Source organism: Hyperolius riggenbachi, chromosome 6, assembly GCF_040937935.1.
Source record: "Hyperolius riggenbachi isolate aHypRig1 chromosome 6, aHypRig1.pri, whole genome shotgun sequence".
NCBI classification, from domain to species: Eukaryota; Metazoa; Chordata; class Amphibia; order Anura; family Hyperoliidae; genus Hyperolius; species Hyperolius riggenbachi.
The window spans coordinates 33,920,486-33,947,954 of NC_090651.1; the positions used below are offsets into that span (position 1 = coordinate 33,920,486).

General features: G+C 45.1%; 1 protein-coding gene across 1 annotated transcript in view; it reads left to right on the forward strand.

Annotated features, from left to right (window-relative positions):
• The window catches only part of COL24A1 (collagen type XXIV alpha 1 chain), a 505,872-nt gene that overhangs the window by 389,991 nt on the left and 88,412 nt on the right, over positions 1 to 27,469 (forward strand). Inside the window, exons 32-35 of the mRNA XM_068239109.1 lie at positions 9,580 to 9,633; positions 13,188 to 13,241; positions 19,146 to 19,199; positions 23,093 to 23,146. Of these exons, the coding sequence (XP_068095210.1) occupies positions 9,580 to 9,633; positions 13,188 to 13,241; positions 19,146 to 19,199; positions 23,093 to 23,146 (216 nt within the window). The remainder of the gene's footprint in view (positions 1 to 9,579; positions 9,634 to 13,187; positions 13,242 to 19,145; positions 19,200 to 23,092; positions 23,147 to 27,469) is intronic.

A 27,469-nucleotide genomic window follows, 5' to 3' on the forward strand; every position in this document is an offset into this window, starting at 1 on the left:
TGCATAAATATTTGCATACAGCTGCATCAACACAAAATGACTTGCATTTCGTTGGCCATCTCTACTAGTTATTATAATGGAATGGTTTTTTATAGCGCCAACATATTACACAGTGCTGTACAATAAATATGATTGCAGATAATTATAATGGGGTGAGAGACAACACAATACAGGTAATAAGCAATAAGATACACAATGCCAGATCATACACTGGAGTAGCGGTCCCAATAATACAAGCTCACGTTATTCTGTGGTCAGAGTGCACAATGTAGTATGATACACAAGGAGGGAGGGCCCTGCCAAAGGCCTACAATCTAGAGGAGGAGGTGGTGGCATGAAAGTAGTGGGCTGGATCGAGAGGTTCTCAGCAGAGAGAGGGCAGCAGTGAGGTGGGGTAGGCCTCCTTGAAGAGGTGAGTTTTGAGGGCTTGTTTGAAGGTTGGGGCAAGCCTGATGGGCAGTGAGAGAGAGAGTTCCAAAGGATTGGGGCAGCTCTAGTGAAGTCCTGTAGTCACACATGGGAGTGCGAGATGTGTGGGGTGGTTAGAAGGAGGTTGTTGGAGGAGCAGAGTGGGCGGCCTGGTAGGTATCTGCTGACTAAGTCAGAGTTGTAGGTTGGGCAGGACTTGTGTATAAATTTGTAGGCCAAGCATAAGATCTTGAAGCTGATTCTGAAGCGGACTGGTTGCCAGTGAAGGGATTTCCGTAGGGGACTCGTGGAGGCAGAGCGGTAGGAGGAGTAGATTAGTCTGGCTGCTGCATTCATGATGGATTGTAGGAGGGCAATGCGGTTCAGAGGGAGGCCTGACAGAAGGGTGTTGCAGTAGTCCAGGCGGCAGATGATGAGGGCATGGATGAAGAGTTTGGCACTGTCCGGGGTCAGGAAGGAGCGGATCTTGTAGATGTTGTGTAAATAGTGAGTTGGGGAGAGGGTGGAGGCATAGTAATACCATAGTAGGATATGTAGTACTTGAAGGCAAAGCAGGTGATCTGGGTGCCAGTAGCACATTGCTAAAATGGGCACCGCATAGACTGCAATGTTAATTACAGCTATAGTGGTACCTAGGAGTGCATCTTGGCGGAGGGAGTTTTCAGCAGTGAAGGTGGCAATGATATCATCAGAGATTGGTGTGGTGGTGTGGTGATGGTGGTAGGAGGGGGGGGGGGTAGGTTAGCTTCTGGACTGTGATCTAGATTTCCATCCAAAACAATTATGAACCATTATTGTGAACAGTAAAAAGCTAAGTGTAAGGACAGTTAAGGTCGATTGGTTGTCCTAAAAAATCAAAAACGTTTCATTTTTCGATTGAGAAATCTGATTGAATTTCCCCTTTATTTCGATTTTTTGAGATTGGACATGTTGGGGAAATTCAGATCAATTTTAGTTTCAACAAATTTTTATTTCTGAAGATCAAGAGAAGCAGTACAAAGTGTGCAGTGAGTTTCCCCATGCAGGGGGCTGGAGGAAAACAGCAGCGATTGTAAAATGCACACAAAGTGATGAGGAGTAGTAAAACATACATTTTTAACTGAAAAGGACAATATAGTAAAACCGTCAAGGGTCGGCAAAAACATGGAGAGTCTCATGGGGGTCAAAGCCAGACCAGAAAGTAGGACCTGAAAAGGCATTACCCTGGAGAAATAAAATTAATTCAGACCCATTTTATTAAGAATTGTATAGTGTGTGATGGATTGTGAAATTGTATTTGTGACCAAAATACAATTGTAAGTGTAATTGTAACCAAACGATTTTTTCTGAGTTTACGATCATTTATACCGAAATTGCGGCAATCTCAAAAATGTGTGTGGTACCTCCAAGATTCTGATAGGAACTTCCGATCAATTGGAAAATTGTATCGGAATTCCCGAATCTAATAATAATAATTAGGGATGGGACGAATCCACAATTTCTTCGAATCCGAATCCGGATCCGAATCTATAAATGTTCTCGAATATCTCGAACCTTTCGAATCCCGAATCTAACGAATCCTGCGCATAAGAATTGTGCGATCCGTGGTATAGTTGCCCGCAGTACAGGTACCCAGGCATAGGTAGCGAGGTAAAGGTGCCTTCAGTATAGCTAGCTAGGTATGGGTGCCTTCAATATTGGTAGCTTTCAGTACAGGTAGCAAGGTATAGGGTCCTTCAGTATAGGTAGCAGGGTATAGGGGCCCTAAGTATAGGTAGCAGGGTATATGGGCCTTCAGTATAGGTGTCAGGGAATATGGGCCTTCAGTATAGGTAGCAGGGTATATGGGCCTTCAGTATAAGTAGCAGGGTATATGGGCCTTCAGTACAGGTAGCAGGGTATAGGGGCCTTCAGTATAGGTAGCAGGGTATATGGGCCTTCAGTATAGGTAGCAGGGTATATGGGCCTTCAGTATAGGTAGCAGGGTATATGGGCCTTCAGTATAGGTAGCAGGGTATATGGGCCTTCAGTATAAGTAGCAGGGTATATGGGCCTTCAGTACAGGTAGCAGGGTATAGGGGCCTTCAGTATAGGTAGCAGGGTATATGGGCCTTCAGTACAGGTAGCAGGGTATAGGGGCCTTCAGTATAGGTAGCAGGGTATATGGGCCTTCAGTATAGGTAGCAGGGTATATGGGCCTTCAGTACAGGTAGCAGGGTATATGGGCCTTCAGTACAGGTAGCAGGGTATAGGGGCCTTCAGTATAGGTAGCAGGGTATATGGGCCTTCAGTATAGGTAGCAGGGTATATGGGCCTTCAGTATAGGTAGCAGGGTATATGGGCCTTTAGTATAGGTAGCAGGGTATATGGGCCTTCAGTATAGGTAGCAGGGTATATGGGCCTTCAGTATAGGTAGCAGGGTATATGGGCCTTCAGTATAGGTAGCAGGGTATATGGGCCTTCAGTATAGGTAGCAGGGTATATATGCCTTTAGTATAGGTAGCAGGGTATATGGGCCTTCAGTATAGGTAGCAGGGTATATGGGCCTTCAGTATAGGTAGCAGGGTATATGGGCCTTCAGTATAGGTAGCAGGGTTTATGGGCCTTCAGTATAGGTAGCAGGGTATATGGGCCTTCAGTAAAGGTAGCAGGGTATATGGGCCTTCAGTATAGGTAGCAGGGTATATGGGCCTTCAGTATTGGTAGTTAACTAGGTATAGGGGCCTTCAGTATAGGTAGGTAGGTAAAGGGACGTTCAGTATAGGTATATAGGGTATAGGGCCTTAAGTATAGGTAGGTATGTAGGTAGGTATAGGGGCCTTTAGGTAGGTAGGTATAGGGGCCTTTAGGTAGGTAGGTATAGGGGCCTTTAGGTAGGTAGGTAAAGGGACCTTCAGTATAGGTAGCAGGGTATAGGGCCTTAAGTATAGGTAGGTATGTAGGTAGGTATAGGGGCCTTTAGGTAGGTAGGTATAGGGGCCTTTAGGTAGGTAGGTGTAGGGGCCTTTAGGTAGGTAGGTATAGGGGCCTTTAGGTAGGTAGGTAGGTATAGGGGCCTTTAGGTAGGTAGGTGTAGGGGCCTTTAGGTAGGTGGGTAGGTAGGTGTAGGGGCCTGTAGGTAGGTAGGTGTAGGGGCCTTTAGGTAGGTAGGTAGTTAGGTAGGTAGGTATAGGGGCCTTTACGTAGGTAGGTAGGTAGGGGGGCCTGTAGGTAGGTAGATGGGGGGGTAGGTATAGGGGCCTTTAGGTAGGTAGGTAGGTGGGTAGGTAGGTATAGGGGCCTGTAGGTGGGTAGGTAGGTATAGGGGCCTGTAGGTAGGTATACGGGCCTTTAGGTAGGTAGGTATAGGGGCCTTTAGGTAGGTAGGTATAGGGGCCTGTAGGTGGGTAGGTATAGGGGCCTGTAGGTGGGTAGGTAGGTATAGGGGCCTGTAGGTAGGTAGATGGGTAGGTAGGTATAGGGGCCTTTAGGTACCTAAAGGCCCCTATACCTACCTACCCATCTACCTACCTACAGGCCCCTATACCTACCTACCCACCTACAGGCCCCTATACCTACCCACCTACAGGTAGGTATAGGGGCCTGTAGGTGGGTGGGTAGGTAGGTATAGGGGCCTGTAGGTGGGTAGGTAGGTATAGGGGCCTGTAGGTATGTATAGGGGCCTGTAGGTAGGTATAGGGGCCTGTAGGTAGGTATAGGGGCCTTCCCCATGCCTCCTCCGCTCACCGCCAACCCCCCTCCCTGGCCTCCTCTGCCCCCCCCCCCCGTGCCTCCTCCGCTCCCCCCGTGCCTCTTCCGCTCCCCCCCCCCCCCGTGCCTCCTCCGCTCACCCCTGCATGAGTATCTACTCACCTTTCCGTGGAGCGCAGAGCGGCAGACCTCTTCGATACTTCCCTGTTCCCTCTAGTGGCCGGACCGGCTCTTACTGATGACATCATTGTAAGTCGGCGAGAGGTCTGCCGCTCTGTGCGCTCCGCTCAGGTGAGTTGATGCTGGCAAACGGAGGAGGCGCGGGGGGGTCGGAGAAGGTCGGGGGAGGACCAGTGCGGGCGGGGGGAGCGGCGTATGCGGCGATGCAGCGTCGGGTTTCGGCGGATTCGGAAAGTGAAAAATGGCGTCGGGATTCGAATCCACGAATCTCGAATATTTCCCAATATTCGAGGGATTCGTGGATTCGCCGGATTCGTCGTCCCACCCCTAATAATAATAATAAAAAATTGTACGGTGTGTAGCCACCTTTAGGGCTCGTTCACACTAGGTAAGTTTTTGACAATTTTTAGGCGCTGGCAATTTTCAAAATCAACCTGAAAGCGCTTGTGCAATGATTCTCTATGAGAATTTTTTGGGGCGATTCCGCCTCAATGGAAGGCATAGGAAAACGCAAAACGCTCACAAAATCGCTTTGTGCAGCCATTACGTGAGCATTTTTAAGAATAAATACATTGGGCTCTATTTACAAAAGGGTGCTAAGCAGTTAGCACGCCCAAAGCTTTTATTGATTGCGTGCAAAGTTTAGCGGTGCACGCGAAACGTCGCACCGGGTGCGACTATAACGTCGCACCAGGTGCCCCCTTAAACATTGCACCGGGTGCGCCCGAAAAGTTGCATGGCGTGCCGTTTCGGGCGCACCCAGTGCGACGTTTTAGGGGCACCCGGTGCGACGTTTTGCGCACACTGCGCAGCGCTTGAACTTTGCGTGCGCAAGATTTTAGCACGTGCAAAGTCTCTTTAGGCGTGCTAAGGGACTTTTCACAGGCGTGCTTACACTTAGCACCCTTTTGTGAATCAAGCTCAATGTATTTATTCTTTTCCGAATCAAAGAGTTCACTTCCTGACTGACGTCAGGAGGTGAAAAAATGCAATCGCGCTGCAAAAGTGCTTCGAAAAGCGCTTAAGAAAACCATCCAACGCAGAGAAATCGAAAAAAAGGCTTCAAAAACCGGCCAACTTGGACAGACAAGCGGACTGAATGCAATGTGAACAAAGCCTAAGTGTTGGTGTTGACAGGATTTGAACAGAAGGAGGAGGAGGTGTGTAGAAAGGGTAGGCTGCCTGCCGGACTTATATCATCCATTCAGAATGTTTAGAGATCTCTGTGAGACTATTAAATAGTAAAAAAATAAAAAGCTTTATTTGTTACGGAGAAAAGAACACCAGTGCAAGGGATGGAAATATCCTCCCCCACATGAGGTCAATGGAAACAGTTGTTAAAAGTTGCTCCTCTGTTGATCTTCTGTCATATGCAACAATACTAAATGGAGAAAGCAGATCGCTGTGACTCCTGTGTCTGTCCAGAAAGAATGGTTCAGGCAAAACTGAAAGAAACACGCAGGAATACGTCTTTTTAACCCTTTAGCAGCAAATTTATTTAGAGTCTTGCAAGTTCTCCAGGCCAATTTATTTTAGCGTATTTTTAACTTCTTCTTTGTTAGATTTCCTAGCTTCTAATTAGTACTGCTTTTAATGTGTATTTATGACCACTTGTCACTAGGGGGCAGTGTGGGACAATAAAAGAGGACTTCTGCTTTCAGTTTCTATGTGTTGTGCTAGCAGAGAGAGATCAAGGCAAGCCAAGAATTTACAGCACAATGAGTTCTGCCAGCTGAAGATAAAAGCAGTGCATTATTGTAAAGTGAGATACAGTAAATGTTTTGTGGCTGTTAACAGGTTAATAAACAAATTCTAAGCATTTGCAGCCTCTGAAATGTTCTTTAGATGAGCTATATAATTCAGCACTGACCAAAAGCTGCCACACATGACACCTGGCTGACTGTTAAATATGATTAGGAAAACACCTAGGAAATGGTTGTGCGAATGAGGCCTAAATGACAGTTATTGGCAGAATCTATTGTTCCTCAAGGGAACCTCTTTTTTAGTAATGCCAGTAGCATAGTAAAAAAGGTTGCAGAGGTTTGGTAGCATGGAGCTCTCTTATCAGTACAACTGTATGTACAGGTATACACCATATTATTGGACAGATCTGATATAGTTTACTATATTCCACCTCTGCTTGCGCCACTGCCGCTACCTATCTGTTTATATTGTTACTAGTTAAACTAAGCTCATTTAAAAACGGGCTCTAGGTCTCTGTGACACCACAGCCACCGCCGCCTGGCTACCCTCGCCACATTACCAACTCCGTGCTGGACAGTAAGTACGTCACTGGGATTCCCGGCTTTCCTCGTCGTATTCACGTCATTCGGCGCATGCGCACCGCTTCTCCGCCACCAACATATTTCCATTTTCTGCACCGCCCATTGACTTACATTGTTTCCGTTGTCACAGAAGTCTGACAATAACACGCTGTTGAGTTTGCGCTGGCTCGGTAGCCAATCAGGCACTTCCAGCACAACGCAACACGGTAAGTGTGCTAGGCCCCACTGCCTTGCATTGTCGTTGTGTTACCCTGCAGTAAAACAGGGTGACGCTACACACGCCTGCAAGACAAGTGTAACAAACCTGAAGGAGGAAAAATACTTTTTACGGTCTTTAAAAATCCTGGTTCTGGTCCTCCGTGACATAACTGGGTCCTCAGATACAGAGCAGATGACAGTGATGGAGTCAGGAGACATTCCTGCAATGACAGCATTCTCAGTTGGGTATGACATAAATCAAACGTTGTGTTCCAACCGGAATTTCACAGATTCCATGATGACTTTGATGTATCATTTAAAGCGTTCCGCCGACACCTGCCCATTCATCTACAAACACGGGATTCATTTGTGTTATTGGCTCTCTCACACACGTCTCGAATGGAACATACTCAGCTTTGGCAGTGGAAAATCATACATTCATCAATAATAAAGATGGGTTTAAAGTGACCTAGAGACGAAGCACCCTCATGTATTTTACCATATATATCAGTGGGAATATTAGAGAAAACACCTACCCTGCTCTCTGTTTCATTTTTAACTGTTCAGCGTGCTTCTAATCAGCCCTGATAAAATCCCCGACTGAGCATTCAGTCTGGCTTTGCTTTGACTCAGCTATAATGATTCCTGAAGAGAGCCACAAGGGGGCAGGCTTGGACTTGAAAAGACACCAGCGAACACAGACTCAGATATAAAAATTCCTGAACAAAGCCAGACTGAATGCTCAGTCGGGGATTTTATCATGGCTGATAAGAAGCAAGCTGAACAGTTGAAACTGAAACAGAGCAGGGTAGGTGTTTTCTCTAATGTCCCCATTGATATACATGGTAAAATACATGAGGGTGCTTCGTCTCTGGTTCACTTTAAGGTCCCATTCACACTTGAAGTTGCAAATACGTTTTGTGCTGGTGATTTTGCGCGTGATTAGCGCTGTAAAATCACAGGACACTCTCGCGATTCCAGACATTCGTGATCAGCACTTGTTTAAGCATTGTACCGTGATCGCTCGAGAATCGCAGCAAAATGCTGCATGCAACATGTTTCACGATTGCTGTTAATTGTGGAACGCCCGCGAATGGCGGCAGTCGCGGCAGTGAGATCAATGCCATATAGTTATAATTGCGCTAGCGCTTCGGCGATTAGCGGGAATCACCCGCTAATCGTCCTAATGAAAACAGGCCCTAAATCCTATGAATTTCCAATGAGACCACCAAACTCGGTAGCTGTTGATTAATTAACCAGCTGCCCGCTTAGTGATTGGCTGCTACTGCGTTTGATATCATCCATTTTAAAGAATACCTGAGGTGAAAAGAAAAAAGGGGAGATAACTTGATCTACTTTGTTTGCACAGCAATTACTTCATTACAAGACCATCTAATAATTTGACCCATAACCAGCATTGTTATCAATTAGCGTCAGTGAAGTGTAAATATGTCTGCAAGTGACATCATATCAGTCCTTTAGGCTCGGTTCCAGTTTGCGCCAGATCACTTGCGGCCAGTGGGAGCAGACTGCTCCAATGGTCCGCTGTAGCTCAAGGCAGATTCATTACCACTATAGGCTATAATATACATGTCAAACTCCGGCCCGTGGGCCAAATCTGGCCCTCCAAGCCATTCAACTTGGCCCTCAAGTGGTTTCACCACTTTGCATTATGTTTGGCCCACTCTAGACCGGAGAAGCTATATTGGAGGGTAAGCCCTAGATCACCAGGGAAGCCGTATGTGGAGGGGAACAGCACTAGATACCAGGGAACTGTATAGGAGAGGCAGGGGGGTCACTACACACCATGGAACTATATAGGGAACGATTGGGGGCCTCTTGACACCACAAAACTGTATGGGGAGGGAGGAATACTAGACACCAGGGAACTGTATAGAGGTTGGAGGGGGACCATTAGACACCTGGGAACTTAAGGTGGCCACTAGACATTGAGGTTGGCCCACGACTAGGTCCCAGTGTACAGTTTTGGCCCACTTTGTGCTTGAGTTTGACACCCCTGGACTGCAACGGATCAGACAGATAAGTAAGAACAGCTACTATATTTAAAATAGTAGCTGTTCCCTGGCAGTTTTGCGATGACCGGAGAACAAAAAAATGTCCGTTCTCAGTTGAAGTGGGAACACAGCGCTACTGTTTTCTGTGGTTTTTCTTTTTGTTTTGTTTTTTCCTCCCTGTGTTTACAGGATACCCGAGGTGACATGTGACATGATGAGATAGACATGGATATGTACAGTGCCTAGCACACAAATAACTATGCGGTGTTCCTTTTTTTTTATTTCTCTGCCTGAAAGAATTAAACATCAGGTATGTAAGTGGCAGCTCCTGGCTGAGTCAGGACTAGGTCAGACAACAGTGTGACCATCACTGATAAGAAATTACAACTATAAAACACTTTCCTAGCAGAGAATGACTTCTAAGAGCAGGAAAGAGATAAAAAGGGTCAAAAGTTCATAGATTTTTAGCTCTGGCATACCTCAATTAATGTGTCTGAGCAAAAAACAATAAAACAGTAAAAACTTAAAAAGATGATTTAAATATAAACTCTGGAATATCTTAAGTCATTTTTAGGAGAAGGAGGATAGATACAATTGTTTATTTCATTAGTTTATTTTCACCTCGGGTGTCCTTTAATGTTTTAGAGCAAAAATGTGTTTTTGAGTTTCATACCACTTATGTATTACATCTGTGTGTATATGTAGCAATTGATGTAATTAGTTTCTTGTACTGATGACATCAAGTATAACAATAAGACGCTGGGTGATGACTGATTTTCTTTCTTTCCTACATGTTTGTCCAGGGCCCTCCTGGTCCAGCTGGAAGCGCTGGGGACACTGGAGCTCCGGGAGAAGCAGTATGTTTATGATGATTTTATGTTATGTTTGGTGTACTTTGACTATATGGCTAGTTAAAGAAAATCTGTACTGTCCGATCTGTACAATAGAAAACATACCAATCTGTAATCATGGTACAGTATACTACAAGTTTTTATTACATAGTGAATTATCTGCACTCCAATCTGGGATTCTCTCAGCATGTGACGGGCAGCTCCCTCCCCCCTCAGCCTCACAAACTGCATGACACAGACAAGCTGTCTGTGAGTAATCAAACAAAGCACACAGAGCCTACAGGGGGCGTGTATTCATTACAACTGAGGCAGCCCATTCCTCCCTGGGTCGACAAAGCTTGACAAAGAAAAGAAGATTAGATATATTACAGAGACAGAGAAAATGCAGCAAGCCATCACTATTCGTGTAACATTCCACTGTAGCAGATCACTAAATGATGCCGTATGGACGGCTGTACATGCACTACCTTCTAGGCTGAGATGACAAGGACTATCTTTTGTGTGTACAAGGCTTCAGACCCGCTTAAAGAGACACTGAAGCGAAAAAAAATGATGATATTATGATTTGTATGTGTAGCACAGCAAAGAAAGAAAACATTAAGATCAGATACATCAGTCTAATTGTTTCCAGTACAGGAAGAGTTGAGAAACTCCAGTTGTTATCTCTATGCAAACAAGCCATTAAGCTCTCCGAATAAGTTAGTAGTGGAGAGGGCTGTTATCTGACTTTTATTATCTCAACTGTTCCTGGACTATTTACTTTTCCTCTGCTAGAGGAGAGGTCATTACTTCACAGACTGCTCTGAAAGACTCATTTTGAATGCTGAGTGTTGTGTAATGTGCACATATTATAGAATGATGCAATGTTAGAAAATACACTATATACCTGAAAATAAAAGTATGAGAATATTTTCTTTGCTGCTAATCTTCTAGTAATTATTCATAGTACACAACCAATTCACTATATCATATTTTTTTATTGCTTCAGTGTCTCTTTAAGGAGACTCTGTAACTAAATTTTTTGCCTTGTTTATTCTATCCTGTAAGTTCCTATACCTAATGTGGTCTGGAGTACTGCAGCCTTTTCTAGTTGCACTGTCTCTGTAATATATCTAATCTTCTTTTCTTTGTCGAGCCAGGGAGGAATGGGCTGCCTCTGCTGTGATAGGGAGAAGTTATACACAATCCCTGCATGCCCCCACCAGGCTCTGTGTGCTTTGTTTACTACTCACAGACAGAGCTCTCTGAGGGGGAAGGGAGCTGCCTGTCTCATGCTGAGAACTGTGAGAATCCCACACTGGAGTGCAGATAATTCTCAATGTGTATATATCATGTTACAGTATACTACAAGTTGTAATTACAATATTAAATTAAACCGCACTTGGGATATAAAATACAATCTCAGATAGTGGAGCGCAATAATAAAAAGTCACTTAAAACTTCAGAAAACTATAGGGGAAACCTGAGTTCTACAGTAAGTGTTTGACACAGTGGCCGTGGATGAACTGTCCTGGTGATCATCTGGAAGTTTTCTACATCTAATTGGACTGTGAGCTTGTAGCGCAAGTGTATTTTATTTTAAGTTTGAATTACAAACATCACTTCCTGGTTAGCGGCCATGTTTTTTGTTTGTAAACACTGCCTAAAACTGGCGATTAAAAACCAGGATCACGGCAGGGAGCTGCGGAAACAGCACAGAGGGGCCCAGGAGAACATAATGAATAGAATGGTATGCTTTTTATTGTAAGAATTTGAGAGTACAGATTCTGTTTAAAGTGGGATTATACTCTGAAAACTAAAATTTCAGTAACTACTCTTAGGTACATAAAAGAACATAAGAAAGCATTCCCAAGTATTCCCTGTGTGTAAAAGTGTTTATTTATCTCTACAGAGAGCAGTACAGGCATGCTTGTCTCTGGCTAATCAGCAAATGTAATCATTGCCGGCGAGAATCTCCCTGTGCTTTTGTCTTCCCTCTGCCCCCCCCCCCTTCCCCCCTTTTCTGCTTAAGTGACTCAGCTGTTGCCAAGGCGATGTGTCTATTCAGCAGGGGGAGGGAGGAGGGGGGCAGAATGAAGACACAGGCAGAGAGTATCTCCTGGCTGGCAATGATTAAATTTGCAGATCAGCCAGAGATAAGCAAGCCTGTACTGCTCTCTGAAAGTAAATATTTTTACTCACAGGGAAGGCTTTCAAATGTTCTTTCATGTACCTAAGGCCACGGAACCACTATGAGCGCTTTGCAGGAAATCACAAAGCTATTACAATTTCCTGAGTCACAGGCATGCTGCGATTTCACCGTGATTCCTGGAGCATTCGCGATTTTGCTCTCCAGCTACTGATACAATCTGCATGCTGCATGCAGCAATTTGTGATTGCTCCATGATCGCAACGCAGTAAGTTGAACCACCCCATCAGTGTTTCACTGTTGTTGCCAATGATTGGCAAGTGTTGCAGAATAGCTCCATGTGGGTCCCAGGCCTCTGAGTAGTTACAGAAACTTTACTTTTGTCAGTATAATACCACTTTAAGACCTCAAAGGTCTGTTTCCGTTTAGCAGGGATGAGGTCTTGCTCCTGCTTCCTGTGAACTGCAGTCTTAGCTCATTGGTTTCTATGGCTGGGATTCTGCGATATATAATCAGGCATCTATTGTTCTTCCTGCTAGTGATGTCACATGGTCACACCTGATTGACCCGCCCAACAGCTGCAAACAGAGTGGAAAGGAAGGAAGCAGTACTGCAATACCAAACACACTCGGGCCTATTAAATAGGAATTCTGCACAGCATGTTGCTCCTAAATATTGTTTATTTTCATTTATCATCCTGTATTACTATTATCATTTTTTTCTTGTTTAGTTTTGTGATGAGTTGGGCTTCCATCCATCATTGTCCATTTATCTGAACACAGCCATGTAGTCTGTTTTGGCACCACAGGTTAACGCACTTTGCTCTTTGCACAGCTGCATCGAATAATTCTGTATATTTGACATATTTCCATGTTACTTTCATCTAACTGTATTCAGACATGTAAGATCTGGGGCCTAAATCAGTTCCCATTCTATGACCCAGAGACTTCTCTGTAAATATTCAGCTCTGCTATCATCTCTCTGAACCTCACATTCAGAGGGGTTAGTGCTCCATTTGTTAAACATTTCTTTATTCTCATAATGTTGTAAGTAACAATGAGCCTTTATGCAGGGCAATCCGTACTGAGTAACTCGCTGCAGATTTACACCAGCCATTGATGTTCATTTCACCATCATTGCAGCAGATGTTTATGATTTTGTTCCATTTACAAAGCGAATGTCCTTCGGTTCCAAAAACCGATCGGACCCCACATGGTTGCTTCGAAATATCGCAGTAAATATGAGCTCCGTTGCCGTGTTTACTTTAACCCCCAGCGTGTTAAAGTGACCCAGGCCTCGCTCCTAGAGTTTCGTCAGCAGCGTGAGAACTAGGCTTCTTCCTGATTCCTGCCACAATACCTGTCATGTCAAATTATCCCAGCGCATTCCTGGGTTGGTAATAGGTATGTTTTTTTTTACTTCATTTTGTCAGGGACAAAGAGGGCCACAAGGAGACGCAGGTCCATCTGGAGAAACGGGCCCTGAGGTAAGCTCTGTCTGCAAGTCTAAGGGTGCCATTTTGTTTCTATTCTTATACACAAGCACATGCTGAGGCAGGCTTTCTCAACCAGGAGTTCCTTGAGTACTCTGCAGGAGTCCCATCGTGGGAGCTGAAGGAAGTATGATAGAGAGCAAACTATAATTGGGGGTATTGTAAAAAGAAGCATTAAATCCAGAATAATAATGAGCTCTGGAATAAGGAGACATTATAATGAAGGGCACTGTTATAATAAATCCTTTTATTTGTATAGCGCTATTCTCCTGTCGGACTCAAAGCGCTTGTGAGGCAGCCACAAAGAACTGCTACTGAATAGGTGCTGGCTTACTGAACAGGCAGAGCCAAGATTCGAACCCAGGTCTCCTGTGTCAGAGGCGGAGCCCTTAACCATTACACTTTCCAGCCACTGTTATAGGGGGTAGTGACATAATCAGCCACACCATCTTTGAAAAGCCCATGCCAAAATAAATTCAGTGGTTTCTTGAGATCCCCAAATTACTTGCAGGGGTTCTTTGAGATCCAAGGGTTCCTCCAGGGTAAAGAGGTTCCTCCAGGGTAAAGAGGTTCCTCCAGGGTAAAAAGGTTCCTCCAGGGTAAAATGGTTCCTCCAGGGTAAAATGGTTCCTCCAGGGTAAAAAGGTTCCTCCAGGGTAAAAAGGTTCCTCCAGGGTAAAAAGGTTCATCCAGGGTAAAATGGTTCCTCCAGGGTAAAGAGGATCCTCCAGGGTAAAAAGGTTCCTCCAGGGTAAAATGGTTCCTCCAGGGTAAAAAGGTTCCTCCAGGGTAAAAAGGTTCCTCCAGGGTAAAAAGGTTGAAAAAGGCTGTGCTGAGGCATTCAAGGAAACCGAGCAGGATTTCTATCCCCCAGGGCATCTTAATAGCACATTACAAACACATGCTAACAATGTGGCTCATTACTTTAAAAAAAACTTACATTTTACCTCTTCTTTTTACACTTAAAAGTTTACCAGAGGCTTTTAGAGGCGTATTTAGGGAAACTGCAAGGGGGTGGGGTGATTAAGGAGGGGGGGGCATCCTCCAAAAATCTTAACATGTCTTGGATAATTGGTTGTTTCCAAGTTGAAGTAAAACATGACCTGAAAGAATGGAGTATTGCAATAGGTCAGCCTATACATACCCCCCAAATAACTGTTATCCAGCTTTCCCCCCCAAATGGTGTATGGAATATGCCAAGGATGCTACGGAGCACCCATGGCACTTTCCATACCTGCACCCCTGTAGATACACCTCTAAAGGCTTTAATTATCCTAGTTCTGTGGTCTGCCGTCTGTAGAAATTTCAGGCAGATAAGGGCTGATGTAAGTATTTTATTGCGCACATTAGCACAGAGCAAACAAAAGCTTTCATCAGCGAGGAAGGGGGAAGATAGGACACTGTGCTTCAAACAGTTTAGAGAAGTCACAGATGCTATCTTCACACCTGCCCCAGGATAAATAAGGGAAAAAGGGAAGGGGGGACATGGTAGCTGTTATAGCTATTAAAAACCAGGAAAAACTGAGCAGGGAGGGAAAATAGTGCTTGGTTCCCTTTGAAGGAAACAAGAAGTGTCTTATATAGGCTGAAAAAAGTTATGCCCATCAAGTTTAACCTTTTGACCCTTTTTTTATATTGTAATCCAGAAGAAGAAAAAAGCCACAAGGGTAAAATTATCTTTCGGACTGAATCAAAGTATCACCATTTTTACCTAGTAATTATAGTGGATACCCTTCAATGTAAGGAAATCATCCAATCCCCAGCAGATACAGAATTTGCCATAACTATTTCCTGTGGTCAGATGTTCCACATTTTGACCCAATCTTTATTTAAAGAACTATTTTTCGAAAAAGGTGATAACATTTCCTTTCCTCTGTTCTTTTGTCCTTCAAGCAACCATGTAGTGAGAGGGGTTTGAAGGCTTTCATGTTTATTTCCTTCAAAACTATGCCGATTGCCCAGCTGACCTGCTAAAACTTCATCTCTACAGGACTAGTTGTGAACTGTGTCATGTGATGAGTGTGGGGAAAGAAAGTTTTATGAACTGTGTCATGTGATGGATATGGGGACAGGAAGAGTTGTGGACTGTGTCATGTGATGGATGTGGGGACAGGAGGAGTTGTGGACTGTGCTATGTGATGATGTAGGGAGAGGAGGAGTTGTGAATTGTCATGTTATGGATATGGGGTTATGAGGAGTTGTGGACCATGCCATGTGATGGTATGGAGAGAGAAGAAGTTGTGGACTGTGCCATGTGATGGTATGGGGAGAGGAGGAGTTGTGAATTGTGTCATGTGATTGATATGGGGAGATGAGAAGTTGTGGACTGTACCATGTGATGGTATGGGGAGAGGAGGAGTTGTGAATTGTTGTGAATTGTGTCATATGATGGTAGCTCTCATTCCATCTTCCGAAACTTTACACTAGCAGGTGCAGATAGAGAGGGACCAAGACTGACTCTGACCCCTCTCATCTGCTCATTCTTTCCATCTTCCATCTTATGCCTTCAGGAATGAGATGCCGGTCAGTCAGCAGGCACAGGAACAGCTCATTCCCTCAGTCGGTAGCTATGCATAAAGCAGAACCACGCTAGAGCTGCTAGGACTAGAAAGCATTACAACACAGAACTGAAAATGAACACTTCTCACCCTATTTTCTGCCACTTTAACGTATAAACTGTCCTTGACTTGTAATATCTATACTGTCTGTCATTGTCTTGTATTGTCTGTGTCTGTTAATTAGCTGCCAAGTCAAATTCCTGTAAGAGCATGGCCGGATCTCAGGCAAGGCCATGGCCTAGGGCACCAGGAAGAAAGGGGTGGAGAGCAGGCTGGCACACTCCAGTAGTTAAGCTGCCAAATCTGTGGACCACAGGAGCAAACACCCGCTACAAACACTTTCCTAGATTTGGCCCTGCTTTCTCCACAGAGTCAACACATGATCATGGCAGGTGGCTACAGACAGCCAGGTCTGGGACGAAAGGGCAGCCAACGGGGACAGCTTACAGTCTGTGACCTGAGCTACCAACTTTACTGCCAGCCACTCTTTGAGTCCGACTCCACCCAGCTCAAAACTATTGGAGCTGCAGCAGATGAGGAGGGGAGAGAGACAAGGACGTATGCAAATACATTGATTTCCGGGACCAGAGAAAGTGTGTGTATGTGGGGAGGGTTGGCTAGAGGGCGGCTGATCATAGTGGCTTTGGGCGGTAAATACTACAAATCCGGCCCTGTTGTAAGAGCAAACTTATTTGACCAAATAATTGATTCTGATATGGGTGGAGGAGAAGTTGTGAACTGTGTCCTGTGATAGATATGGGGAGAGGAGAAGATGTGAACATGTCATGTGATGGATATGGGGAGAGGAGAAGATGTGAACATGGCATGTGATGGACATGGGGAGAGGAGAAGATGTGACTTGTGTCATGTGATGGATATAGGGAGAGGAGAAGTTGTGAACTGTGTCCTGTGATGGATATGGGGAGAGGAGAAGATGTGAACATGTCATGTGATGGATATGGGGAGAGGAGAAGATGTGAACATGTCATGTCATGTGATGGACATAGGGAGAGGAGAAGATGTGAACATGTCATGTGATGGATATGGGGAGAGGAGAAGATGTGAACATGCCATGTGATAAATATGGGGAGAGGAGAAGATGTGACTTGTGTCATGTGATGGATATGGGGAGAGGAGAAGATGTGACCTGTGTCATGTGATGGATATGGGGAGAGGAGAAGATGTGACCTGTGTCATGTGATGGATATGGGGAGAGGAGAAGATGTGACATGTGTCGTGTGATGGATATGGGGAGAGGAGAAGATGTGACCTGTGCCATGTGATGGATATGGGGAGAGGAGAAGATGTGACCTGTGTCATGTGATGGATATGGGGAGAGGAGAAGATGTGACCTGTGTCGTGTGATGAATATGGGGAGAGGAGAAGATGTGACCTGTGTCATGTGATGGATATGGGGAAAGGAGAAACTGTGAACTGTATCATGTGATGGATATGGGGAGAGGAGAAGTTGTGAACTGTGTCATGTGATGGATATGGGGAGAGTAGAAGATGTGAACTGTGTCATGTGATGGATATGGGGAGAGGAGAAGATGTGAACATGTCATGTGATGGATATGGGGAGAGGAGAAGCTGTGAACTGTGTCATGTGATGGATATGGGGAGAGGAGAAGATGTGTCATGTGATGGATATGGGGAGAGGAGAAGCTGTGAACTGTGTCATGTGATGGATATGGGGAGAGGAGAAGATGTGGTCGAAAGCATATGCCACTGGTGCAGAGAGAACGGTTTGGTCCTAAACACAGCAAAAACTGTGGAGATGATCGTTGATTTCATGAGGCGCGCCTCTACCCCGCCTCCAATTCACATTGATGGCAAGGAAGTAGAGAGTCACCAGTGTCTGCCTACTGGGCACAACTATCTCCAGTGACCTGAGGTGGAACGCCAACACTGCCTCAACACAGAGGAAAGCCCAACAGAGACTTTTCTTTCTCTGCCAACTGAAAAAGTTCGGTATGGCCCAAAAACTTCTGAGAAACTTCTACTCAGCCACAATGGAATCTGTCCTATGTCCGTCCATCCTGGTTTGGTACGCCAGCTCCTCTGCCAGCGACAGGCTCAAACTGCAGAGGGTCATCAGATCTGCGGAGAGGATCATCGGGAGATCCCTTCCCACTCTGGACCTCCTCTATCACTCCAGGCTGAACACCAGAGCATTAAAGATCGCATCCGACCCATCACACCCAGGCTACCGCTTCTTTAATCAGCTCCCCTCGAGCCGGAAGCTCCGGTTCCGATCCATCTACACCACGACCTCAAGACATAGGAACAGTTTCTTTCCCTTGGTTGTCAACCTTCTGAACTCTCTCCATGGAAATGCCCATCCCCACCCCACAATATCATGCCCGCACTGAGGCACACTGCACATAGATGGCACTCCAGCTCAAGCGTACCTTTTGGTTGTTTTTGTGTTCTAACTTATGCCACATTGTCTCCCTCTGCATAAATGTTATATAATGTTCTGTATAATGTTCTGTTCCTACTGCGTGTCCTGTCCTGTATCTGTAACTATATCGTGTATCAGTACCCTCTACGTGCCAAGCCCAATTCTGGGCACAACCCAGTCGTGTTTGGCGAAAATAAAGTTTCTGGTTCTGACCTGTTTCATGTGATGGTTATGGGGAGAGGAGAAGGTGTGGTTTGTGCCATGTGATGGAATATGGGGAGAGTAGATGTTGTGACGTGTCGTGTGATGAATATGGGAACAGGAGAAGATGTGACCTGTGTCATGTGATGGATATGGGGAGAGGAGAAGTTGTGACGTGTCATGTGATGGATATGGAGAGAGGAGAAGTTGTGACGTGTCATGTGATGGATATGGGGAGAGGAGAAGTTGTGAAATGTGTCGTGTGATGAATATGGGAACAGGAGAAGTTGTAAACTTGTCATGTGATGGATATGGGGAGGGGAGAAGTTGTAAACTTGTCATGTGATGAATATGGGGAGGGGAGAAGCATGTGGTGGATTCCGAGTTGTGAATTATGGAAGGAGTTTTAGAGAGACATAAGAGATGGGCAGATGGTGAAAGTCACCCACACCCACCCTCAAAATTGGACCAAAGCTCCTCAGAGGCAGAGCCATTATCTTGTTTATGGAAAATTATCGTTGTGCTATACTTTAGACCACAAGTTTAACTAAGGGTTAGTTATACCATTTCAAATAAGTAAAAATAAACTCACAAAATTGAAATCGTATTTTGGATGGAAACACATAAGTTTTTCCTTTCCCCTGCCACACAGCTACTCTCCCTCTTCAGAGTTATTTCACTTTAATTGTTAGCTCTTGTGGGTAAATGGGAGTAATGATGAACTTTTTCTTCCAGGGACCACCTGGGACTGAAGGTGATGCTGGTCTTCAAGGAGAACCTGGAATAAAGGTGGGTTCATGTGCTGTCAGATGTTTTTGTTTTATGTACCTCCTATATACTCGGCTATAAGTCGAGAAATTTTGGACTGACTCAAAGTATAAAAGTGGGGGGGTCGCCTTATACTCGAGATAGTCCAAAATTTCCCCACTTATAGCCAGGAATGGGGAGGCACCTCTTTCTCTCCCCCTTCCTGTAATGTTAAGCAGACAGTTTATTGAAAATCCCCCTCCCTCCCACCACCATGCAAAGGAGCCTCTTGTCACTATTTCTCCCCCCTGTGTAATCGCTAAAGTGGAAGCTTCTCACTCACTAATCCATCGGAGCACAGCGCTCTTCTCCCTGTAGTCATGCTGGCTGGGCTGTGTGTGCATCAGCTCACAGCTACGAGCCCCGATGTCATGTGACTTCATGTATCACATTACATCGGGAGCTGTAGCTTATGCATACAGCCCAGTCAGCGTGACTACAGGCAGAAGAGAGCTGTGCTCGGATGAATTAGTGTGAGTTTGAAGCTTCCACTTTAGCAATTACACGGGGGAGAGATAGAGATAAGAGGCTCCTTTGCGTGGTTGTGGCTGGTGGGAGGGAGAGGGATTTTCAGTAAACTGTCTGCTTTGCAGCGCGGGATAGCTCAGTGAGTGATTGCTGGCTTCAGTGATCACACAGAGGGGGGAGAGGTAGAGAGAAGAGGCCTCTTTGCATGGTGGTGGGAGGGAGGGGGGCTTTTTAGCAAGCTGTCTGCTAACACTGCTGGGAAGGGGACACAGGGGAATAGCTATTGCCCACCAGTGACTGCACAGGCAGGGGGACACAGGGGCCTCACAGCAGGAGCCACACAGCCAGGCGGACACAGAGGCCACACAGCCTGGGGGACACAGAAGCCACACAGCCAGGGGAAACAGGGGCCACACAGCCAGGGGAAACAGGGGCCACACAGCAGAAGCCACACAGCCAGGGGAAACAGGGGCCACACAGCAGAAGCCACACAGCCAGGGGAAACAGGGGCCACACAGCCAGGGGAAACGGGCCACACAGCCAGTGGGACACAGATGACACACAACTAGAGGGGCCACACAGCCAGGGGGACAAAGGGGCCACACTGCTAGAAGGGCCACACAGCCCTTAACTTTGCTGCACCGACTTATATTTGAGTAATTAATAAATTCCTGTTTAAGAGGGTCAAATATTGGGGTCGACTTATACATGAGGTCGACTTGTATCCGAGTATATACGGTAAGCCTTTATTTTGCATGGTCACCACCAGTAATCCAAACTCCAACTGCCTGTTAAAGAGAACCTGCACTGAAAATAAAAATTCAAAATAACCATACACAGGTCATACTTACCTCCAATGTTGTCTGCTCATCAATCTCTTTCTCCTCTCCTGCGTCCTGTTTGTCCACTGTGATTGATGGAATTCTCCGTCCTCCATATTGAAAATGGCCATTATCTCATAACAGCTTCCTGGTCAGCACACTGTTAAACTGTTATATCGCCCACTTGAGCCATAGGAAAACATAGACATTAACTGACAGCAACCGATATATAACTGCAAGTGGTATATTTCAGTCCTGACAAAATCATGTCAGAACTGGAAGGGATCACTGCGAGAAGAAAATGGTGAGCTTCTGAAAGGAACTGACGGCGAGGTAAGTATGTAATATTCATTTGCAGCTACATCATGTGTTTATTTTAAATAATTATACTCAGTTCAGGTTCCCTTCAAGTATTAAAGAGGAACTCAAGTGAAAATACTGTAATAAAAAGTGCTTCATTTTTACAATAATTATGTATAAATGATTGAGGCCTCATTCACACCTAAAATCGAAAATGCAAACGCAAGCGTTTTGCATTTTTGTGCACTTTTTTCCCCCCTCCCGGCGCTCCACTGCGCGATGTGTTTCTGCTAAAAGTGTTTTTCTAAGCACTTTTCCAGAACTGTTTTGTAATTCACTTCCTGGCGGAAGTCAGGAAGTGAATTCTTTGACCCGGAAAAGAATAAATACAATGGGCTTGATTCACAAAAAGGTGATAACTGAGTTATCATGCCTACAAGCTTTGAACGTGCAAACTGGGGTGCTAAGTAGTTTGCACTCTTGTTTGCACATGCAAACTAGGGTGCAAACTACATAGCACCCTAGTTTGCACGTGCAAAGCTTTTAGGTGTGATAACCGAGTTATCACGCTTTTGTGAATCAAGCTCAATGTATTTATTCTTAAAAACGCTTGCGCAATCGCTGCACAAAGAGATTTTGTGATCGTTTTGCATTTTTCCTATACCTTCCATTATAGCAAAAACACCCCAAAAATGGTACAGGCACCACTTTGCTGACCGCAAAGTGGACACAACGCGTTGATTTGAACCTTCTCATAGAGATTCATTGCACAAGAGTTTTGTGGGCAATTTCGAAAATCGACTGCGGTTTAAAAAAGGGCAAAAATGCCCTTAGTGTGAACGAGCCCTGAGTCAGTGTTTTCCCATTGTAAAATCTTTCCTCTCCCTGTCCCTCTCCTTTATAATCTGACATTTACCACATGGTGACATTTTTACTGCTGGAAGGTGATGTCAGTGGAAGGAGATGCTGCTTGCTTTTTTTTGGCAGTTGGACCCAGCTGTAAACAGCTGTGATTTCCCACAATGCAATGAGGGTCACAGACAGGTAACTGTCCATGGTCCCGACATCTAGAGGACAAAAAGTAAATTATGTTTAAAATATATTAAAATAACAAGTGGCTGGATGGTGTAATGGCTCTGCCTCTGACACAGGAGACCAGGGTTCGAATCTCGGCTCTGCCTGTTCAATAAGCCAGCACCTATTCAGTAGGAGGCCTTAGGCAAGTCTCCCTAACACTGCTACTGCCTATAGAGCGCGTCCTTGTGGCTGCAGCTCTGGTGCTTTGAGTCCGCCAGGAGAAAAGCGCGATATAAATGTTATTTGTCTTGTCTTGTCTAAAATACATTAAAAAATAAACCATCTATATTTATTCATTCCTTCTACCCCCTTTCCATAGTAACTAAAACACTTGTAAAAAAAACAAAAAAAACAGTGATAGCATTTAAAAATACATAAATTGTTACCTTAGGGACTCAACTTTTTTAATATGTACAGTATGTCATGATGGTGTATTACTGTTATTTTTGCTAATGGAGGCATGTAATTAGTGATATATTATAAACAAACACAAAATGGAAAAAATTCCAAATAAAATTATTAGCACCTTAGATTGTACTAGGGACATAATTTAAATGCTGTTATTACCAGGGCAAATAAAATTTGTATTGTCTACAGTAGCACTTTTTATTTTCAAACTATAATGTATGAAAACTGAGAAAAAAATGATTTTTTTCCAATTTGTATTTCTAATTCTCTTTGAAATGCATAGGAAATAAAATAATTCTTAGCAAAAAGTACCACCCAAAGACAGCCTAGTTTGTCCTGCACAAAAACAAAATATAAATCATTTAGGTGTGAGAAGTACTGATTAAGTTATTGGAGAATGAATGGGAGGAGTGTGTGATATGTGAACATTTCTGTGATTTTTTAACCTGTGGTAGGGAAGTGGTTAATGAAGAAGTATGAGGTAGCATGGAATGTTTAAACAAGCATGAATACTTTGTTCCTTGTAAATGTAGTGAGGCCAAAAAACATTACATGGTTAATTGGATTGTTTAATTTTGTCCTGCAACATATCTGTATCCAATGAAGTAATCATGTCTATTTAGTAATTTGTGGTGGTACGAAATGTTACTATTATCACTACTTTACTCTGCCCTTACAGCTGTTTTATATGAGGATCCTTTACAAATATGACTTTTTCTGTACTTATGGTTAGCAGGACATAGTGCAGGCCTGTTTTTTATTCTTCGTGCTTAGTTATAGTTAATGTTTGTTTCCACGCAGGGAGACCTTGGATCTATAGGCAACACTGGGGAACCAGGAGAACCGGGTGTACGGGTGAGTGCTTTCTGTAAGAAATTATTCGTTAACAGACTAATGCGCTTGGTAATACTTACAGTGAACCAGAGACGAAGCACCCTCATGTATTTTACCATATGTATCAGTGTGAACATTAGAGAAAACACCTACCCTGCTGTCTGTTTCATTTTTAACTGTTCAGCTTGCTTCTAATCAGCCCTGATAAAATCCCCGACTAAGCATTCAGTCTGGCTTTGCTATAATGACTCAGCTATAATGATTCCTGAGCAGAGCCACAAGGGGGCAGGCTTGGACTTGAAAAGACACCAGAGAACACAGACTCAGCTATAAAAATTCCTGAGCAAGGCGAGACTGAATGCTCAGTCGAGGATTTTATCATGGCTGATAAGAAGCAGGCTGAGCAGTTGAAAATGAAACAGAGAGCAGGGTAGGTGTTTTCTCTAATGTACCCATTGATATATATGGTAAAATACATGAGGGTTCTTCTTTTCGGCTCGGGTCAAAAAGGAAATTACGAGGGAAGACTCTGGATTCTCTAAAGGCTTTCTGGGCTCTCCTCACTCTTGTAGACACTCATCAGGACCCTCCTTAACATCGGGGATGCAAAAACAAAGTTCTCCCAGCGCCACGCCTTCACGAAGGTGCTCCTGCCGAAACCCAGGTCGGGGGTACTTTTTTATATGCAATAAATCAAGATAAGCTTTTGTAAGTAAAACTTGTGTGCAGCGTGGCCGGATTTCAGGCAAGGCCACAAAGGCCATGGCCTTTGGGCCCGAGGAAAGCAAGGGGCGGGCTGTGGCAGCAGGGGGCAGTAGCAGTTAGCCTGCCGAACATTCGCCCTGCTACACAGAGTTTACAAGTATCAGTGGGCGGCTACCAACAACCGAATCTTGCACTCGGGGGAATGAAGGGTCAGGGAACGGGCACTCACAGTGATCAATGAGATGCCTGTCACTCACTGATTGTGTCGGTCACCAAGGAGCTTACAATCTAATCCCTGCCATCGTGTCACTAACTGTTTTTAGAGGAGCCTACAATCGAATCCCTGCCATTTTTGGGGGGAGTTTAGAATGCTGTTGGTCAGGGGGCAGCTGGTGATAGGGGGCCTTGGGCAGTAAAAAGTACAAATCCGGCCCTATGCAGTGTGGTTAACTTATGGCGCAGTCTGCACTATTGTCTAGCTATTTTCTCCTCCGCATCAAAGGCTAAGGTTGGCCCGCCTATTCCTGTGATGTCAGAGACGGAAGTGACGTGCCCTTGCTGACGGCGGAGAGAGGGGAATCTGAACACAGACAGGGATGCGGACTTGCTGTGCAGGTTCAGATTGAGAAGCCTGATAGCTTGCCTTGCAGATATTGTGTCTAGTGGTAGTGGCAGAGGAGCTAATTGTTGGCCAAATACCCAGAAGGGATAACGGGAGGACATTGTACACTCCGCTCCCCTAAGGAGGTGGTAAAAACTGACTGGGCTATATGCCAAATAGCGCTTGGAGAACTTTGTTTTTACTCTTCTAATACTGAACTAATTCTAATACTTATTGGGACAACCCTCTTCAGCAGCTTCCATATTGCAGCGCCAGGCTACATTGTGTTTTCTTAAAGAGGAACTCCAGTGAAAATAATGTAATAAAAAAAAGTGCTTAATTTTTTCAATAATTATGTATAAATGATTTAGTCAGTGTTTTCCCATTGTAAAATCTTTCACCTCCCTGATTTACAGTCTGACATTTATCACATGGTGATATTTTTACTGCTGGCAGGTGATGTCACTGGAAGGAGATGCTACTTGCTTTTTTGGCAGCTGTTATTTCCAACAATGCAACAAGGCTCCCACAGTGTGATGGCAGAACCTCAGTGCTGTGAGTCGCTGACATCACACTGTGGGAGGGGTTTCACCACAATATCAGCCACACAGAGCCCCCTGGTGATCCGTTTGAGAAAAGGAATAGATTTCTCATGGGAAAAGGGGGTATCAGCTACTGATTGGGATGAAGTTCAATCCAGAGGCTTCATTCTTCTTAGTTAAGTATTTCCTTTTTGACCCAGGTTCGGCTCGGTTATACTTTAACTAATGGCTTCCATGTACAATGGGTTCGAAAGACCTCTCTTTGCCCAGTCTTCAGTTCAAGCTCCACCCAAGTAAGGCCTCTTCACAGGGAGGCTGAAGGCAATGAATTCACTGTCATTTGATACTGTGTATCGGCCGGGGGCTTTCTAGTGCTCGGCACGGGTGGTAGCCAGGCAGCTCCCCCCATTCAGTCACACTTAAAGAACACCTGTAACAAAAAAAAAGTGCCTCCGGGGGGTACTTACCTTGGGAGGGAGAAGTCTCTAGAATAGATTCTAAGGAGGCTACTCCCGTCCTTCTCAACACCCCTGTTCCAGCCCTGGCAGCCCCCAAAAATCGCACCCATGCGTAGAAGTCATCCGGCTCCAAGACCCTAACAATCCTGTGATGAGCCTCGCGCAGGTGTACTTGCAGCTTTCGTTCAGGCTCCGGTGGAAATGGCCGAGCCCGATCGGATCTGCTCTACTGCGCAGGCATGAGGTGTCCGCACCTGCGCTCAGATGTGACTCCATGGGGAACCGCCTCTTCACTTCCCGCCTGTAGCGGGCACTAGCCAGCACCTGGTCAGTGAATGGGAGCAGCTGACAGGCAGTGAATTCATTATCGTCCTTGTGAAAGAGGCATAACTGACCTAAACTGATTCAGTATTTATAAACAGTTAATTAGATATCTCATACGATATCATACCTCCCAACTTTTTGAGATGAGAAAGAGGGACACTTAAGCCACTCCCCTACCACACCCCTGATCACGCCCCCACCACACCCCTAGTCCCGCATACCATAAAGATTTCATAAGAAAAATATGTTGTTTTATAATTTATCCACACTGGTCCTTTCTATCCTTCATTTTCCTTCATAGTAACATTTTAAAATTAGTAATATATCAATTTAAAGGATGCGAATAAAGTTTAGAGTCAATCAAACACATTTTTAGTACAGAAATGTATATATATTTACATAGAAAGAGGGACAAAGTCCTGAAAGAGGGACAAATGAGGAGGAAAGAGGGACAGGGCTCCCAAAGAGGGACAGTCCCTCCGAAAGAGGGACAGTTGGGAGCTATGGATAGTGGTCTTTAAAGAAAACCTGTAACTAAAAAAAGTTCCCCTGGGGGGTACTCACCTCGGGTGGGGGAAGCCTCTGCATCCGATTGAGGTTTCCCCGTCCTCCTGTGTCCCACGGTGGTCTCGCTGTGCCCCTCCGAATAGCGGGGATGTAAATATTTACCTTCCCGGCTCCAGCGCAGGCGCAGTATCGGCTCTCCGCTCTGAGATAGGCGAAAATAGTCGATCGCTATCAGTCTGCTCTACTGCGCGAGCGCAAGTCTCCTGCACCTGCGCACTAGAGCAGTCCCGACGGCGATCGGCTATTTCCGCCTATCTCCGTGCTGAGAGCCGCAACAGCGCCACCCGCTGGAGCCAGGGAAGGTAAATATATCAAGCCTTATCAGCAGTGGCGTAGCTTTGGAGCTGTGGGCCCCGAAGCAAGTTTTACAATGGGGCCCCCCAAGCACTCTATACATAACAATTTATACGGCGCACCAAAATCTGCCAATGGCAACTACAGTGTCAGAGGTGCAAGAAGGGGATGGGGAACAGTTTGTTAATGATTATCACTATTCAAAGTATCTATAGAAGTGATTATTACCAGCACAGGACCAATAGAGAGCTAATACTGCAGTTGAGGGAGGGCCCTTCGGGGCCCCTCTGGCCCAAGGGCCCCGATGCGGTCGCTACCGCTGCAACCCCTATTGCTACGCCCCTGCTTATCAGGCTTGTCGAGCCAGGATTGCGGGAAACTTCGGAGGAGCCAGCGCTGGACTGCCTGCAGCTACAGGGGAGGGGGAAGCCTCATTGAGACCCTGAGGCTTCCCCCTCCCGAGGTGAGTACCCCCCAGGGGAACTTTTTTTTGTTACAGAGTCTCTTTAAGCAGAATTTTGAAATGTAGTTACTAGGGCACTGTATAAACACTTCACGGGAAGAGTGGGTAAGATGTGTTATATCCAAAGACAGGAAGATCTTACAGCCAATTCTATAGCTGCATTCATTTGGATGTTTTCCTTACTTTGAAGGGCATCCACAGTTATAATTACCAGACAGAGGATAAGGATACCTTAATCCAGATCATTTTGTGGCTTTTCCTTACTCTGTATTAAGGTACTGTGAGGCTCAGAAGGTTCAGCTTGATGGAGACGTGTCCTTTCCTTGCAACCTAGATAGCTATGTAACAAAAAAACCTCTCATGTCCTCCTACGCTTACCTTAAAGTGAAC